General features: G+C 40.5%; 1 protein-coding gene across 21 annotated transcripts in view; it reads left to right on the top strand.

Moving 5' to 3' along the window:
• TNS3 (tensin 3) overlaps positions 1 to 11,199 on the top strand; it is a 426,838-nt gene extending 415,639 nt beyond the window's left edge. For all 21 annotated transcript variants that reach the window (XM_042842646.2, XM_024099919.3, XM_065583894.1 and 18 more), the window contains 4 exons: positions 4,457 to 4,625; positions 6,211 to 6,279; positions 6,407 to 6,433; positions 7,598 to 11,199. In XM_042842646.2, the coding sequence (XP_042698580.2) occupies positions 4,457 to 4,625; positions 6,211 to 6,279; positions 6,407 to 6,433; positions 7,598 to 7,742 (410 nt within the window). In that variant the 3' untranslated portion in view covers positions 7,743 to 11,199. The remainder of the gene's footprint in view (positions 1 to 4,456; positions 4,626 to 6,210; positions 6,280 to 6,406; positions 6,434 to 7,597) is intronic.
• Positions 11,200 to 14,514: the final 3,315 nt, after the last annotated feature.

Below are 14,514 nucleotides of genomic sequence, written 5' to 3'. Positions count from 1 at the left end.
TCTGGCTTTCCCCATGGGCAGCTCCTTATTCCATTAGCCTCCCAGCCTTCCCCTGTGCTTGGTAGCACTGTCTCGTGCTCTGCATGTTTCCCAATCTATATGCATTTTCCTTCCAAAGTATATTACAACCTTTGTGGGAATGTCCATTCCAAATGGCATTGAATGACCATACTAAGAGTAGCATAAATTACAATAAAGTTCAAGAATGTGCCATACTGAGTAGCTCTTTTCCCCAGCTCAAATAGATGCGACTCCAAAGTAGCAGTTATAGAATGTAGAGAGGACAACTACATTGTAGGGAGAATGCTATCACATAACCATCTGTTTTTTCAGCTTGCTCCCAACGCAGTTTCTATGGGATTACTACCATTGCTTCCCCTTTGTGCCACATATCAGATAAGAGCACATATTATGCACCAAAATTAGGGATTCCTTCCAGTCTGTGCCCACAAAAAGCTGTATTAATCATAAGGATACACCACTATCTTTAATTTGACATTCCTTTTGGTGCTTCCCAAAATGTCTAGGAAGTGGATGATATATTATTTATTCTGTCTCGAGAAGGTAAATGAGGACAGACTTTAGAGCAAGGCAGTAAAATCCCATTGGAGACTTATCCAGAGCAAAAAGGTTAGCTGTTTTGTTTAGGAACAAAAGCATATGAGGCTGTTGGCACCAATGGAATGTCTGCTGCAAAAGAAAGGGAATCTCTCCATGCGAACATCACAAGTGATTAGAAATGTGACCGTGAATCCAGCTAGTTTCCTGTGAGGAAAAGCTCTTGATTGGTTCAAATCTAGTTTTGCAAACATGTAGAGTAATTATGTGAAAGATAGAGGGTTCGTAACTTGGAGTTGTATTTAGAATTCTGGAAAGATAAATTATAGAGAGGAATTCATTAATTAATGCTCCTTCAAACTCTCCCTCCCTCATTTCCCTGAAATTTCTCTTTCAATGAAGTGAATTATAATTAATTCAAACAAAGATGATTGAGGCTAAAGCAGCAATATGTTTTACAATTTTTTTTATTCGTGATAAGGAAATTTGTTTGTTTCTGGCTGTCAGAAGTTGAACCAAGTGGAATTTAAATTCAGATAATTGGCTCACATCACTGTATTTTCTCATCCTTTTCATCTTTTAACTTGGAATGTCCACGTTTGGGCCAAATTCTTCATTAACTTACATCCCAATTTAAAGTGAGTGGGTTGCAAATATGCAGAAAATTTGCTTGATAGTCCTGCTGGAATCACAAGCTTGTTCAGTCTATATAAAAACAGTTTGTAGTTTGAAAGAGCCATGTATTCTTAGTGGAAATATGTAGAAGACTTTGCCTGAATTACAGGGCAGTAGTATGAAAAGAGAAGTTGTTGGATATAATTTATTTTTTTGCTCTCCTAATCATGTAGGTATGGTATGACATTTGAATTTTCAGTAGTGTTTAATCCATACTACTCAAAACGTGTTAACTAACTTTAAATTCTAGCATGGACAGCTGCACAATGTTTGTGTCAGGACACAAATTTTGTTAGTATTTGTGTGAAACCAGCGCTGATTGCACTGAAGGGTAGGACTAAACATGCTTTACAGTTCCAGAAAGGTTCTTACTTGGTTGTAAGAAATTATTCTGGATTATCTAATCCTTTGTCTCTTAGGTCCCGATTCAGCAAGGTACTTAAGCATGTGCCTAACTTTAAGCATGTGTGTACAGTAGAATCTCAAAGTTACAAACATCAGAACGGCCATACTGGGTCAGACCAAAGGTCCATCTAGTCCAGTATCCTGTCTTCTGACAGTGACCAATGCCAGGTGCCCCAGAGGTAATGAACAGAGCAGGTAATCATCAAGTGATCAAACATCTCCTGTGGCCTTTCCCAGCTTCTGGCAAACAGAGGCTAGGGACACCATCCCTGCCAATCCTGGCTAATAGCCATTGATGGACCTATCCTCCATGAATTTATCTAGTTCTTTTTTGACCCCTGTTATAATCTTGGCCTTCACAACATCAGAGTTACTGATCAGTCAACACACACCTCATTTGGGATCAGAAGTACACGATCAGGCAGCCACGGGGGAGTATAGTACTGTGTTAAATTTAAACTATTAAAAAAATAAAGGGAAAATTAAAAAAAAGATTTGACAAGGTAAGGGAACTCTGCGTGTTATACCAATAGAATAAAAACCAGCAGGATCTTATTAAGAGGGATAAGGCAAAGATGCCACATTTATTGTAAATATACTGATAAAGCAAAAGATAAAAGTAAACAACGTTGTTTGACTACTTATTTCTTATACACACACACATACATAGAGAAAGAGAGAGAGAGAGAGATTCATTCACACAATCATTCATTCAAGTTCTGTATAGGTGTTATAGTTACCAGCCTAGAAGTTGCTCATGCCAAGTTACTGGCCAGGTATCTTGGTCATGAGGATGGAGCCGAGTCTGTGTCAGGTGCACCTGATGCTCCTGGAGGCTGGCAGCAGAACCAGAGACTCAAAGTCATCAGTCTTTAGAGTCCATTCTTATAGGAATTAGTTCCTATGTTAGTCTATGGGAGCTGTTTCATCCTGCTGTTGCTGACTCAATCAGCAGATGGCACATTCCTGTCCAAAGTGGCACATTCCTGGTGGCTCCACACTGTCCAAAGTTTGTGTTTCTCATCCTTCCAGGTGATGGGGTGGATCCCAGTTTATCCTCCGGGGGTTTCTGGTCATCCACTTGACACATTCTTTGGCCGATGGATACTCCTTTTCTAGGCTGGCACCTCCCTACCCATTCATGTATATCAAGCATTCATCAACATACATTCCATATCTTAACCATATTTTAATTTACTGTCTCCACCACTTTCGGGGTGTGTGCTAATTCATTTGAAACTCCCGGCCCTTTAATCACAGAGGGTGGGGGTCTGTCCTAGCAGCCATTGAATGAAGTAAAAGTCACTTAACAGCTTATAATGTTTGTTTACATTGTATCAATTACTTCAAGAACAAAGTCAATTAACTTGTTTGTAAGTTTTACATAGTAGTAAAGTATCTTTCACAGGATAGATATGATCAGTGGTTTCTACAGACAGTAGCTTACAAGTTTTAACAGAAGACCCAAAAGATTTTTGTATTTGGTGAAACTGTTGGATTTTAAAGTGTGGGGGACAAATTATGAGGGGGTCACTGTCACTTGGGGGAATCACTGTTAGTACCTTCTTTTATATCCCTACATGCGTTTGTTTCATTTAAATTAAGATGGTTAAAAGCAGCATTTTTCTTCTGCATAATAAAGTTTCAAAGCTGTATTAAGTCAATGTTCAATTGTAAACTTTTGAAAGAACAACCATAACATTTTGTTCAGAGTTACAAACATTTCAGAGTTATGAAAAACCTCCATTCCCGAGGTGCTCATAAGTCTGAAGTTCTACTGTAGTCCTCTTACGTAGCATGCTGAATCAGGGCTTGAATGCCCATTACCATTTTTGTACTATAGGTCATGTGCTCAGTGAACTGTAGAGCAATTATTGGAAGATGTCAAATTCTATGAACCACTGATCATACGGAAACACTGAAACTAATAGCAATAGGCTCTGAAACACTGTGGAATGGTAGATTAGATTTTTACCTATGGTTTCATAGAATTATAGATATCACTTTAGGACTCAAGTTGGTTTCCCAAAAGTTGGCACGCCCTAAGTAAAGCCCATTTTTTAAAGTTTGGACCCAAAAGATATGAAATAGTATTTTTTATTTTTCTTAAAGTTGCTTTGAACTGAAACTATAACACACACAAAAACCCCTTTGAAAGTACAGAGAAGTAGAATTACACAACAATTGTCATTTTTATGTGGAGAGAAGACATTCTTGTTGTTTTGCCAAACAAGTGAATAGTTTCATTTGCGTGCAATTTAAACACTGTTTGAAAGTGTGAACAACTGTGAACTGACCCTGCAAACATGTGGATCCTGGAGTTTCTGCGTTAACTGCAGTCACTGTGTTGTAAGGCCAAGGTACTCCGTTCCTCCTCCCACAGCTGAATGGTTGCTGTGATCATTCCCAGGAGTGCCATCTCTCAATGTTGTGATTTGTGTTTTATCAATTTGTATTCATGATTTGGATTTGAGAAGTACCTAAAGGCTCCAATGAGGGATCAGGGCCCCATTGGGCTAGATACTCTAAATTAAGCAAATTGTCTCTAAATGTAAGCAAAATGATTGGCAGCGTCTGCCCCCCAAAATTTACAATTTTGTATTAAGGCACAACCATGGGACAAGACAAACAGAAGGGGAAGATAACAATGGGACACTGGAACAAGAACATCTTATTAGTTAGTAATCATTCTTCACCAGCAGCCTGACTGTTGGCAAAGGTGGAAAATTGTGAAGTTCATTACACAAAAAGAATCAAACAGGACTCAACTAAGCAAAACCAAACCTAGCTCTTGAATCCTATCCTCTGTTCTTTACAGCATGCAATGTTTGGTATCTGAACTCTGTGGAAATGGAGTCCCTCACAGGCTATCAGGCAGTGCAGAAAGCCCTGAGCATAACACTGATGCAAGAGCCTCCTCCCATCTCTACTGTTGTCCATTTCAAGGTGTCTGCTCAGGGGATCACACTGACAGATAATCAAAGAAAGTAAGTGAAGTAGGGTATTGATCTCTGGCCAGACACTGCTGTTAGGGTGACCAGACAGCAGGTGTGAAAAATCAGGATGGGGTGGGGGGTAGTAGGGGCCTATATAAGACAAAGCCCTAGATATCGTGACTATCCATATAAAATTGGGACTTGTGGTCACCCTAACTTCTGTACACTAATAAAACTGCTGTGGAATTGTTCTTCCTAATCCCTGTCTACAGTCTCCATATGGCTCATATAGTAATAACACAGTTTCTTTGATCTAAATAAGTAGAGAGTCCGGTCCCACATCAGATTGGGCTCGATGTGGTACTGAGCTATTAACACTGCATCCAAACGGCACCTTCTACATCCTGATGTTCTGTAGATGGAATTTAATGATTTCATATAACATTTTCTAACAGAATACAGGGCAATTCCAGTGCCCTGGCCAGCACTCCCTACCCATCCTGCTCACTGAATCAGACTGTAATGTCCAATGTACACTGTTGCAGAGCAGTGTTGGCTTAATTGGACATTGCACCATCGGTACTCAAGATATTGCTTTGGTGTGCTTAGTGCATGGAAACTGTTGTATTAAAAATTATGTTCACTTGCTGAATAATACTAGGGTAGCTGCACAGTCTTTGAATTTTTCCAAATATTTGAAAACTGCTCAGTAAGGAGGGAAAGATCGTTTAAAATTACAGGCCAAACTCAGACCCACTGATTTCAGTGGAGCTGCAGTCATTTGTACTAGGTTTGAATTTGGAAAGCCAAATCATAAGCCACAATTTTCAAATGTGAGTTGGTAACTTTAGATACCTAACATAGCCTGATTTTCAGAGGTGCTGTGTTCTCGCATTTCCTGTTCAAGTCACCTCAGTTTAGGTATCCAACTTCAGACACACGGGTTTGAGAATTCTGGCACCAAGTCGAACACTGGAAGGGAGTTTTCTGGCCTGTCTCTCATGGGCTATTATCTTTATATTATTATTCTAAGCTATTGGGAAAACAAACATGGGTTTATTCTTTTCCTGTGGTGGGTTTATTCTTAACCTGTCGCTCTGGCAGAAGATTGATTTCTGCTAATATGTAGAAGCCAAAAAGGAAAGAATAAGCTACTAAACTTAAAAATATATGGTTATTAAGTTCCATCCTTATGTTACTGATCCTTTTATTACTGAGACATTTAAATGAGCCAGTGGTTGAACAGTGGTATGCTTCATAAATAGAACCATAACCATGAGTCTTATTTCTGCACTGAGGGTTCAATCTTCCAAGCTGCTGAATGCTTCCTGAAAGGTGCTGCTACCTTCAACTGCTATACTATGCATGTTGAGGGCACTCAACAGCACTCAGTACCTGGAAGGATTAACGCTTAAGATTGACTCTTGTGTAACATATGCAGACATATTTTCCAAAGCCCTCAACACCCAGCAACTCCTATTGTGACACAGTCCTGAGTGCTGAACACCTTTGAAAATCTGGCTACTTATTTTGGTATCTAAATGGGAGCTGAGGTTTTGGCAATCTGGCCCAGGAAGTTTAGTCTATTCCTTGAGTCATAAAGTTGCTTAAAATTTCTTTTATTCTCTTCTATCAGACTCTTTTTCCGAAGACATTATCCAGTCAACACTGTTATCTTCTGTGCTTTGGATCCACAGGACAGAAAGTAAGGATGATGAATGCTGTTTCTAATAGATGTTGTTGATGATGATGATGATGACCTACAACAAACTAATGATTTTTTTTCCTTTGTATTTCCCACCTCTTGCTACTCCCCTCCTTCATGCAACAAGATGGATGAAAGAAGGACCTTCTGCAAAGTAAGTTGATAGTGGTCTTAGTCTGTGTATTTACGTGGTTATATTATATCTCAACTAAGAATGGCTTCTTACCCTAGGAAATGACTTCAGACTTGAAGATGTGCTTCAAGTTTTCTCTTAAGTTTCCAGATCCTACTTTAATCCTTAACCAAATGTATTTAAAGTGTTGAACTATTGGAGACCTAAAGCATAAAACACATTAAAGTGAAAATAATATACCCTGTGTTGGATAGGGTATTGTGTTGAGGGAGAGTAGCTCCAAAAGTTTCTTGATTCCTACTTTGAATAGTTTAGTGAATTTTAAGTTTAAAATAATTGCTATAGCAGCGGTTCCCAAACTTGTTCCGCCACTTGTGCAGGGAAAGCCCCTGGCGGGCCGGGCCAGTTTGTTTACCTGCTGCGTCTGCAGGTTCGGCCAATCGCGGATCCCAGTGGCCGCGGTTCACTGCTCCAGGCCAATGGGAGCTGCTGGAAGCAGCGGCCAATATATCCCTCGGCCCGTGCCACTTCTTCTGTCCAAGAGGACTGTAATTTCTAGGACCATTTTAAAAAGGGCACTATCATCTTGGATATTGGATGGACTTCAACATTAGCCACCTTATTTTTTATGGTGTCTTCTAAATTAAGAGCTTTCTTATTTGTTAGAAAAGTGGAAGGAAAGGGTAGGGGGAACAACTATTGAGAGGTGGAAGGGGTGCCTAAGTCCATTCTAATGTGCTCACTGATTTCAGTTGTCTTCTAGGTGCTCAGCACCTCTACAATTCAGGCCCTAGTTGTGTCATGTCGGGCACCCAGAACATGTTACACAAAATTAGCATATGCTTTTTAAATAGTAAGTCTAGGTGATTTGTCCAGAGTTTTAGAGTGAGTCAGTGACAGAGCCAGGAATAGAAACAAGGTCATTTGATTTCTCTCCCCGCTCTACTCCCCCAGTCCTGTGCCCTACCCACTGCTGAACCACATGGTCTCCACTAACAGCTATCGAAGTCAGATGTTGCTAACTCTCTAAACTGGTGTGACAGAAGTAGGTGCATTTACTGGAACCCTGCAGCAAAGTACTTTCTTTTTCAAAAAATAATGTTTGGTGGAGGAAAGTAAACCTTCTGCTTTTTGAAATAAGATGCCTTCTGTTCTGTAACATGTTTTTGTTTTTGCCTCCTGCAGAGTGTTTGGATTTGTTGCAAGGAAGCAAGGCAGCGCCACGGATAACGTGTGCCACCTGTTTGCAGAGCACGATCCAGAGCAACCTGCCAGTGCCATTGTGAACTTTGTATCAAAGGTCATGATTGGTTCCCAGAAGAAAATCTGAATCCTTCCTAGCCTTTGGTTCAGAGCTCTTCACTGACTTGAGGGAAGGCAGCGTGGGAGAAAAAGCATTCTTGGGAGTTTGCAGCTACATTATCCAAACGTACCATTCCCAAGAAGAAAAGCAGAGGATGTTCCATCTGCATAACGTTACAAAGAGTGTGATCCTTTCTTTGAAGATGCCTCTGACCTATCAAAACATTGTGTTTTTACATCAAAGGGCAAAATTGTGAGTGAATGCAGTTGGATGCCACCAAAACCCACATAATCCATATCTGAATTAAACAGAGAAGAAAGGCTTTATAGTGCAGGGTTTTAATTATATTTTCACGCACCATTTTCCATCTTGTATCAGAAAAGGAAGAATTTGCCAACTCATTAGATCATGCCTTTTTTTTTTTTCCCCTGTAGGAAAATTTATTAGAACCACATGCATTCTCTTACTTAGACACTTGCCACATTTGCATCAGTGGTAGCTATAGCCCTGGCAAACCGATGCTCTTAAGAGAGTGGTGGTTTGTGAAGGACTATTTGCTCTTCCCTTCATCTTTATATGATAATGGTGGGAGTTGACTAAGAAGGGGGAAGATGTACGTTAGGGGAAGGTTAGTGCAGGTTGATTTCTTTTAAGAAGGGTGCAGAGACATGGATTTTTCAGTATAAAGCAGGCTGAGTTTATTTAGTTTGTATAATTTTAAAATGGGAGAGGGATAACCAAAAAGAGTCGTGTGGAGAAAGATTGATGTATTCTGTTAATGGTGTTTTTGTTATTATTTTTATATGAAGAGTTAAGCAGGAAAGATGCTGTATTTTAATAATCACAGGATAAAAATGAGGGAAAAGCAAAGAAGAAAATGATTTTATATAATTTATATTTTTGCCTCTGCCAGATTATTTATAGTAGATGTCAAATCTTGATATATTATATGAGTGTTCTTATAGTAAAGCCATTCATGATCTTTGCCTTCTTAGTTTTATTTTGAATAAGTATAGTATGTCGCATGTGCCTTATTATAGAGTAGAGTTTCGTATTTAGACTCTTGTTTTACAGTATTAAACCACTTCCCAGCTCATGTATTTCTAAAATAATGCTTTGACTATGAAATCGGTCCTCCCGCCTCATAGTTTCTTACATACATAGGTTCTTTTTGACAGATTTTTTTTTTTAATGAAAGGTGGGGGTTTGTTTTTTGTTATTCAATTTGTATGGATTGGTGTTAAATTTTATAGGTGAATTTTTAAAATAATTTCTTGAGTCAAGAAATCCAAAAGGGAAAAGAATATTTTTTGTTACTCTTACCCATGTCCAAGACAATCTGTCACAGGTGTCCTTCATATGACCAAGTAAGTCAACATAGTGGCATCTGTATTTTGTAAAACTAATTGTTATTCTGTAGTTAGTTTTATAATATAAATATATATATTATATAGTACGGTAGGTGACTTGTAGTAATTTTCTGTGAGAGTGGAGGCCCATTTGAAGTCTATTGTAAAATTTCCATTCACCCAAAGGGAACAGGATCAGGCCCAGAAACAGGAATTGGAAGTTACAGACAACTGAAATTCCCAGTTGTTTGACATGCCAAACATTTCTGTTCCTTCGGTTTGAGGGCCAAATCTACACATCAGTGACCTGATGTATAAAATGGTGCAGGGTTCTGTGCACACAGTCACAAGACACAGTGGGTTGAGTGGTAACTATCCCCATTTTGAGACTTAAATTGCTTCAGTCTCTTTTTACCAGACAATGGTCAGGAGGGATAGGAAAAATTATAGAGTTGGCTTCAATAACAAATTACCACCTATCCTGATCCAAAAACCATTTATGTGTGTGTGTGTGTGTGTGTGTGTGTGTGTGTGCACGCGCACACACACACACACACACACACACGTTGTTCTAACTTTTATTAACAGCCTCCTTTTTTTAGAATTAGAAGAACCACAGGCACCTTATGCAGGGGCCAAGGACAAAATTTGTTACCAAATAATTTGTATAACCATGAATTCAGTGTAAATAATTGTATACTTTTATTTGGGGGCTTTGGGCAAAATTACAAATTAATGTATTTGGACCAGGAAGTGGCTTACATTAGTAACAGTGAGCATTGTATGTATATAGAAAGGTTAGGCAGTTCAAAGTAAAGCTACCATCGAAGCAACAATGGCAAGTGCCTTTGATTTGTACCAAATACTTTCATTCTTCCATCAAACAGGTTGATTAATCAAACAATGTTTTCCTACCATCTAAAAAGAATGCAGTGAGATTGTTTATTTGGTAACCTTGATCCCTTTCAAAAACATTGGGACCAGTGGCCCAAGTAGGAATTCTGGTGGGTTCCATTAGAATAAACAAATTGGTCTCTGTTGGTTACTGTTGGTCTCTTTTGGTTTCATTTCGAGGAACCACATCCTCAGGAACCAGAAGTCTAATAGATCCATTACTCGGTTCTGAAACCTAGCTGGCCAGTTGGAACGTATTGAATATTCTCAACTGAAATTTCTCCTACATTCCAGCTGGAGATTCTTCACTGGGGACATCAGTGGAGTCACACCCGCACTCCGTCTAACCCATTGGTGAATTATGGCTCTCAGATTCTGTGTGAGATAAGTTAAGTTTGAGTGTGTCTTCACAAAAGCTGGTGTCAGCCACTGCACAGCCTTTGGCCCCACTCTGCTGAGGATGGAATGTTTGATTTCCAGTAAACAGGCTTTGCTATTGTGGGCCTTATTCTGCATTCCTTGTGAATTCTGAAAACCTATTGAATTTGGTGGGCTTTTAGGAGCACTAGGAATTCAGGTCTGGGCTCTTCAAGGTGCTTACCTGGGAACTTAAGTTGTGCTGAGTAATGGGAAGGAGGAAATTGCCATAGTTACTAAGAAACCCTCTCTAATGTGTGTTCCTTTTCATGGTATATTATCACATGCTTTGTTTTCACATGGAATATATTTAAAAACACAAAGCAAAATAGTACAGTAAATATAATTGTGTAGTATATACATAAACACATTCATAAAACTTTGGCTCATGGTAAATACATGACTAAATAGTATAGCACTTTCCTTCTAAGGATTTTGATAGATGTGTATATGCAGTCTCATAAGTAATGCCAGCAAGTTGCCACGTGTATTTAGCCACGCTCCTATTAACCTGCTTGTTAAATGTGCTACTATAATCTTACAGTGTTAAACTACAAAAATGCTGACAGCCATGTTTTTAAAGGTTTTTAATTAAATGGTCCCCATATATCCAACAGCATCATTAAAATTTTAATGTTTCCTTCTCTGCCTTACCTATTAGTGAACATTTTTTGCCTTTTTCTTGAAACTGTAAAAAACCAACCAAACAAAAAGTATCCCGTATGTAAATGAATGTTCTATAAATTCTTTGTATAGTCATTTTCTCTGCTCTTTAAATATCACCTCTATTCAGATTATAATAAAATTATAAATTGGAAATCTCACAGCACAGTGTGAAAACGGTCCGTTTTGAAGTGATTGAATAACCTTCCTTGGATGATACGGTTCATGCTATTCACTCTGACTAGGGGCATTTTGAGCCAAGGTTTTGTGTCCTCTGTCACAATAACCCCCAATCAAGGCTGTCACTATGACATAGGACCTGTGCCAAAGAGAATTGTAGCCTAATTGAGACTATCGTTCACCCACCTAACGCAGTGGAATAGGATTTTCAAACCATTCAGTGCTGGCCCAGTGCCGCACCTACTGAAATCAGTGGGAGTTCTACCATTTACTTCAATGAGAGCAGTGAGGCCAATGCTGTTCTTGTCAAAATCCCACCCCTAGTTTCCCACTCTATGGCTTTCTGTACTACAGATGTCACTATAATAATGAGAGTATATCGGAACACACAAATCAGAATCACTATGACTTGTACATTGATTAAGTAAAGATTTTTGTCTACTACTTTTCTCTCATCAGATATATGCTGGGGATGGGGAAATGAATGTGACAGGGATTTCTTTGGAACCTCCACCCTCCCCCTAAAATAAACCAAAGATAAAAGTGAAAGAGAACAGAACGAAACACCATGAGAGCTGAAAACAGTTGCTTCATTAAAAGTACAGTTTGGAGTAGCCCTTTTCTTTATAATCAACAAAGAATCCTGTATTTCAGGAAGACTCCAATTAGCACATTGGAGTGTCAGGGCAGTTGTTGATTTGTTGGCTCTCTATATACATTACATTTTCATTAGGGTTTAGGAATTGCTCTTTAGTTCAAATACTGATTACCTTATATACTGTACTCAGTAACTTAAGCTACCAGCTGACCTTCTGGGAAATATAGCTATGTATTTATTTGATACTTGTCATATAATTTAAGAATCCAGTAAGTAGAAGCTCTAGTTCCATATTTCTGAGGCAATAAGAAAAAGTGTTGATAATGCCCTTTCTATGGGGAAGAGAATGGAGGGAATTTTTCATTCAGTGCAGATAACTGTCGTTCATCATTAAGGACAGATGTGAAGTGTAGGCATAAGGGCTTTGGGAACTGATCATGAAAGGTCTTTGTCAGCGTTAACCAGACTACTCCATGGACAATAGCTTGACCTGCATAATTTTTGTCTTTGAAAGCAGACTCAAAAGAAATTCAAAACCTTTCTTTGTCAAGGCAGTTCAATGCAATGCCCTAAAGTGAATGGCTGGATTATTAAGAAGATCACAGGCTGCTTCTGTGTGAGCTAAAGAGAATTTGGATTAGAGCAGTGGTTCTCAAACTGTGAGTTGGGATCCTAAAGTGGGTTGCAACCCTGTTTTAATGGGGTCACCAAGGCTGGCGTTAGACTTGCTGGGGCCCAGGGCCAAAGCCCAAGCCCCATCACCCGGGGCTGAAGCTAGAGCCCAAGGGCTTCACCCCAGGATGGCAGGGCTCAGGTTACAGGCCCCTGGCCTGGGGCTGAAGCCCTTGGACTTCAGCTTTGGCCACCCCTCCTGGGGCAGTGGGGCTTGGGTAGGCTTAGGTTTTGGTCCTCCATCCTGGGGTCGTGTAGTAATATCAGTTGTCAGAAGCAGGTCGCGATGTAATCAAGTTTGAGAACCCCTGGATTAGAGAACTGTTGTGACAGTGCATGCTAAGCCCCCCTAGACAGACTGAACCTAGCTTGTTGCTGCCATTGACACCTGACAGAAGGTGTCATAAATTAGAGTAGGCTATAACTACATAAAGGAAATTAGGACTAGGACTAAAACAGAATTTGAAGATATAATGCAAATAGCCAGAAATGCTTAAAATATATCGGAATCACAAAGTGGGTGAGCTGGACACAAGAGAGTGATTAAGAAGTATAAGGACCTTGCTGAGGAGCTAAATGAATAGTCTGTATCACTTTTCAATACAAAGGATATTGCGGAGATACTTAACCTGGATCTAGAGGTTTCTTTCTTTTTTCTTTTTTTCTTCTGGTCATAAAGATCAGTCATAGACTCACAGGGTATGTCTCCACTACTGGATTAATCCAAATTTATATAATTCGGATTTGAAAAACAGGTTGTATAAAGTCGAAATGTATGCGGCCACACTAAGCACATTAATTCGGTGGTGTGCGTCCAAGTACCGGGGCTAGCGTCGATTTCTGCACCGTTGCACTGTGGGTAGCTATCCCATAGCTATCCCATAGTTCCCGCAGTCTCCCGCGCCCATTGGGATTGTGGGTTAAGGTCCCAGTGCCTGATGGGACAAAAAACATCATTGCAGGTGGTTCTGGGTACAGCCTCACCTCCTCCCTCCCTGCATGAAAGCAACGGACGGCAGACAACCATTTTCGCGCCTTTTTTCCTGGGTGGGTGAACACTGCAGACTCCATACCACGGCAAGCATGGAGCCCGCTGAGCTCAAGACAGCAGTCATGAACATTGTAAACACCTCGCGCGTTCTCGTGGAGTTTATGCTCAGCCAGGACCAGAAAAACGAGGCGAGGAGGCAGCGGCGGCGGCAGCGCAGCGACAAGCATGATGAGGACATGGACACGGACACGGATACAGAATTCTGTGAAACCACGGGCCCCGGTGCTTTGGAGATCATGTTGTTAATGGGGCAGATTCTATCCATGGAACGCCGATTCTGGGCAAGGGAAACAAGCACAGACTGGTGGGACCGCATAGTGTTGCAGGTGTGGGACGATTCCCAGTGGCTGCGGAACTTTCGCATGCGTAAGGGCACTTTCATGGAACTTTGTGACTTGCTGTCCCCTGCCCTGAAACACCAGAATACCAAGATGAGAGCAGCCCTCACAGTTGAGAAGCGCGTGGCGATAGCCCTGTGGAAGCTTGCAACGCCAGACAGCTACCGGTCAGTCGGGAATCAATTTGGAGTGGGCAAATCTACTGTGGGGGCTGCTGTGATGCAAGTAGCCAAAGCAATCACTCAGGTGCTGCTACGAAAGTTAGTGACTCTGGGAAATGTGCAGGCTATAGTGGATGGTTTTGCTGCAATGGGATTCCCTAACTGTAGTGGGGCGATAGACGAAACCCATATCCCTATCTTGGCACCGGAGCACCAAGCCACCGAGTACATAAACCGCAAGGGGTACTTTTCAATGGTGCTGCAAGCACTTGTGGATCACAAGGGACGTTTCACTAACATCAACGCGGGCTGGGCGGGAAGGGTTCATGACGCTCACGTCTTCAGGAACACAACTCTGTTTAAAGGGCTGCAGCAAGGGACTTACTTTCCGGACCAGAAAATAACTGTTGGGGATGTTGAAATGCCAATAGTTATTCTTGGGGACCCCGCCTACCCCTTAATGCCATGGCTCATGA

The sequence above is a fragment of the Chrysemys picta genome, chromosome 2 (assembly GCF_011386835.1).
Source record: "Chrysemys picta bellii isolate R12L10 chromosome 2, ASM1138683v2, whole genome shotgun sequence".
NCBI classification, from domain to species: domain Eukaryota; kingdom Metazoa; phylum Chordata; order Testudines; family Emydidae; genus Chrysemys; species Chrysemys picta.
This window is presented reverse-complemented; position numbering and strand designations above follow the sequence as displayed.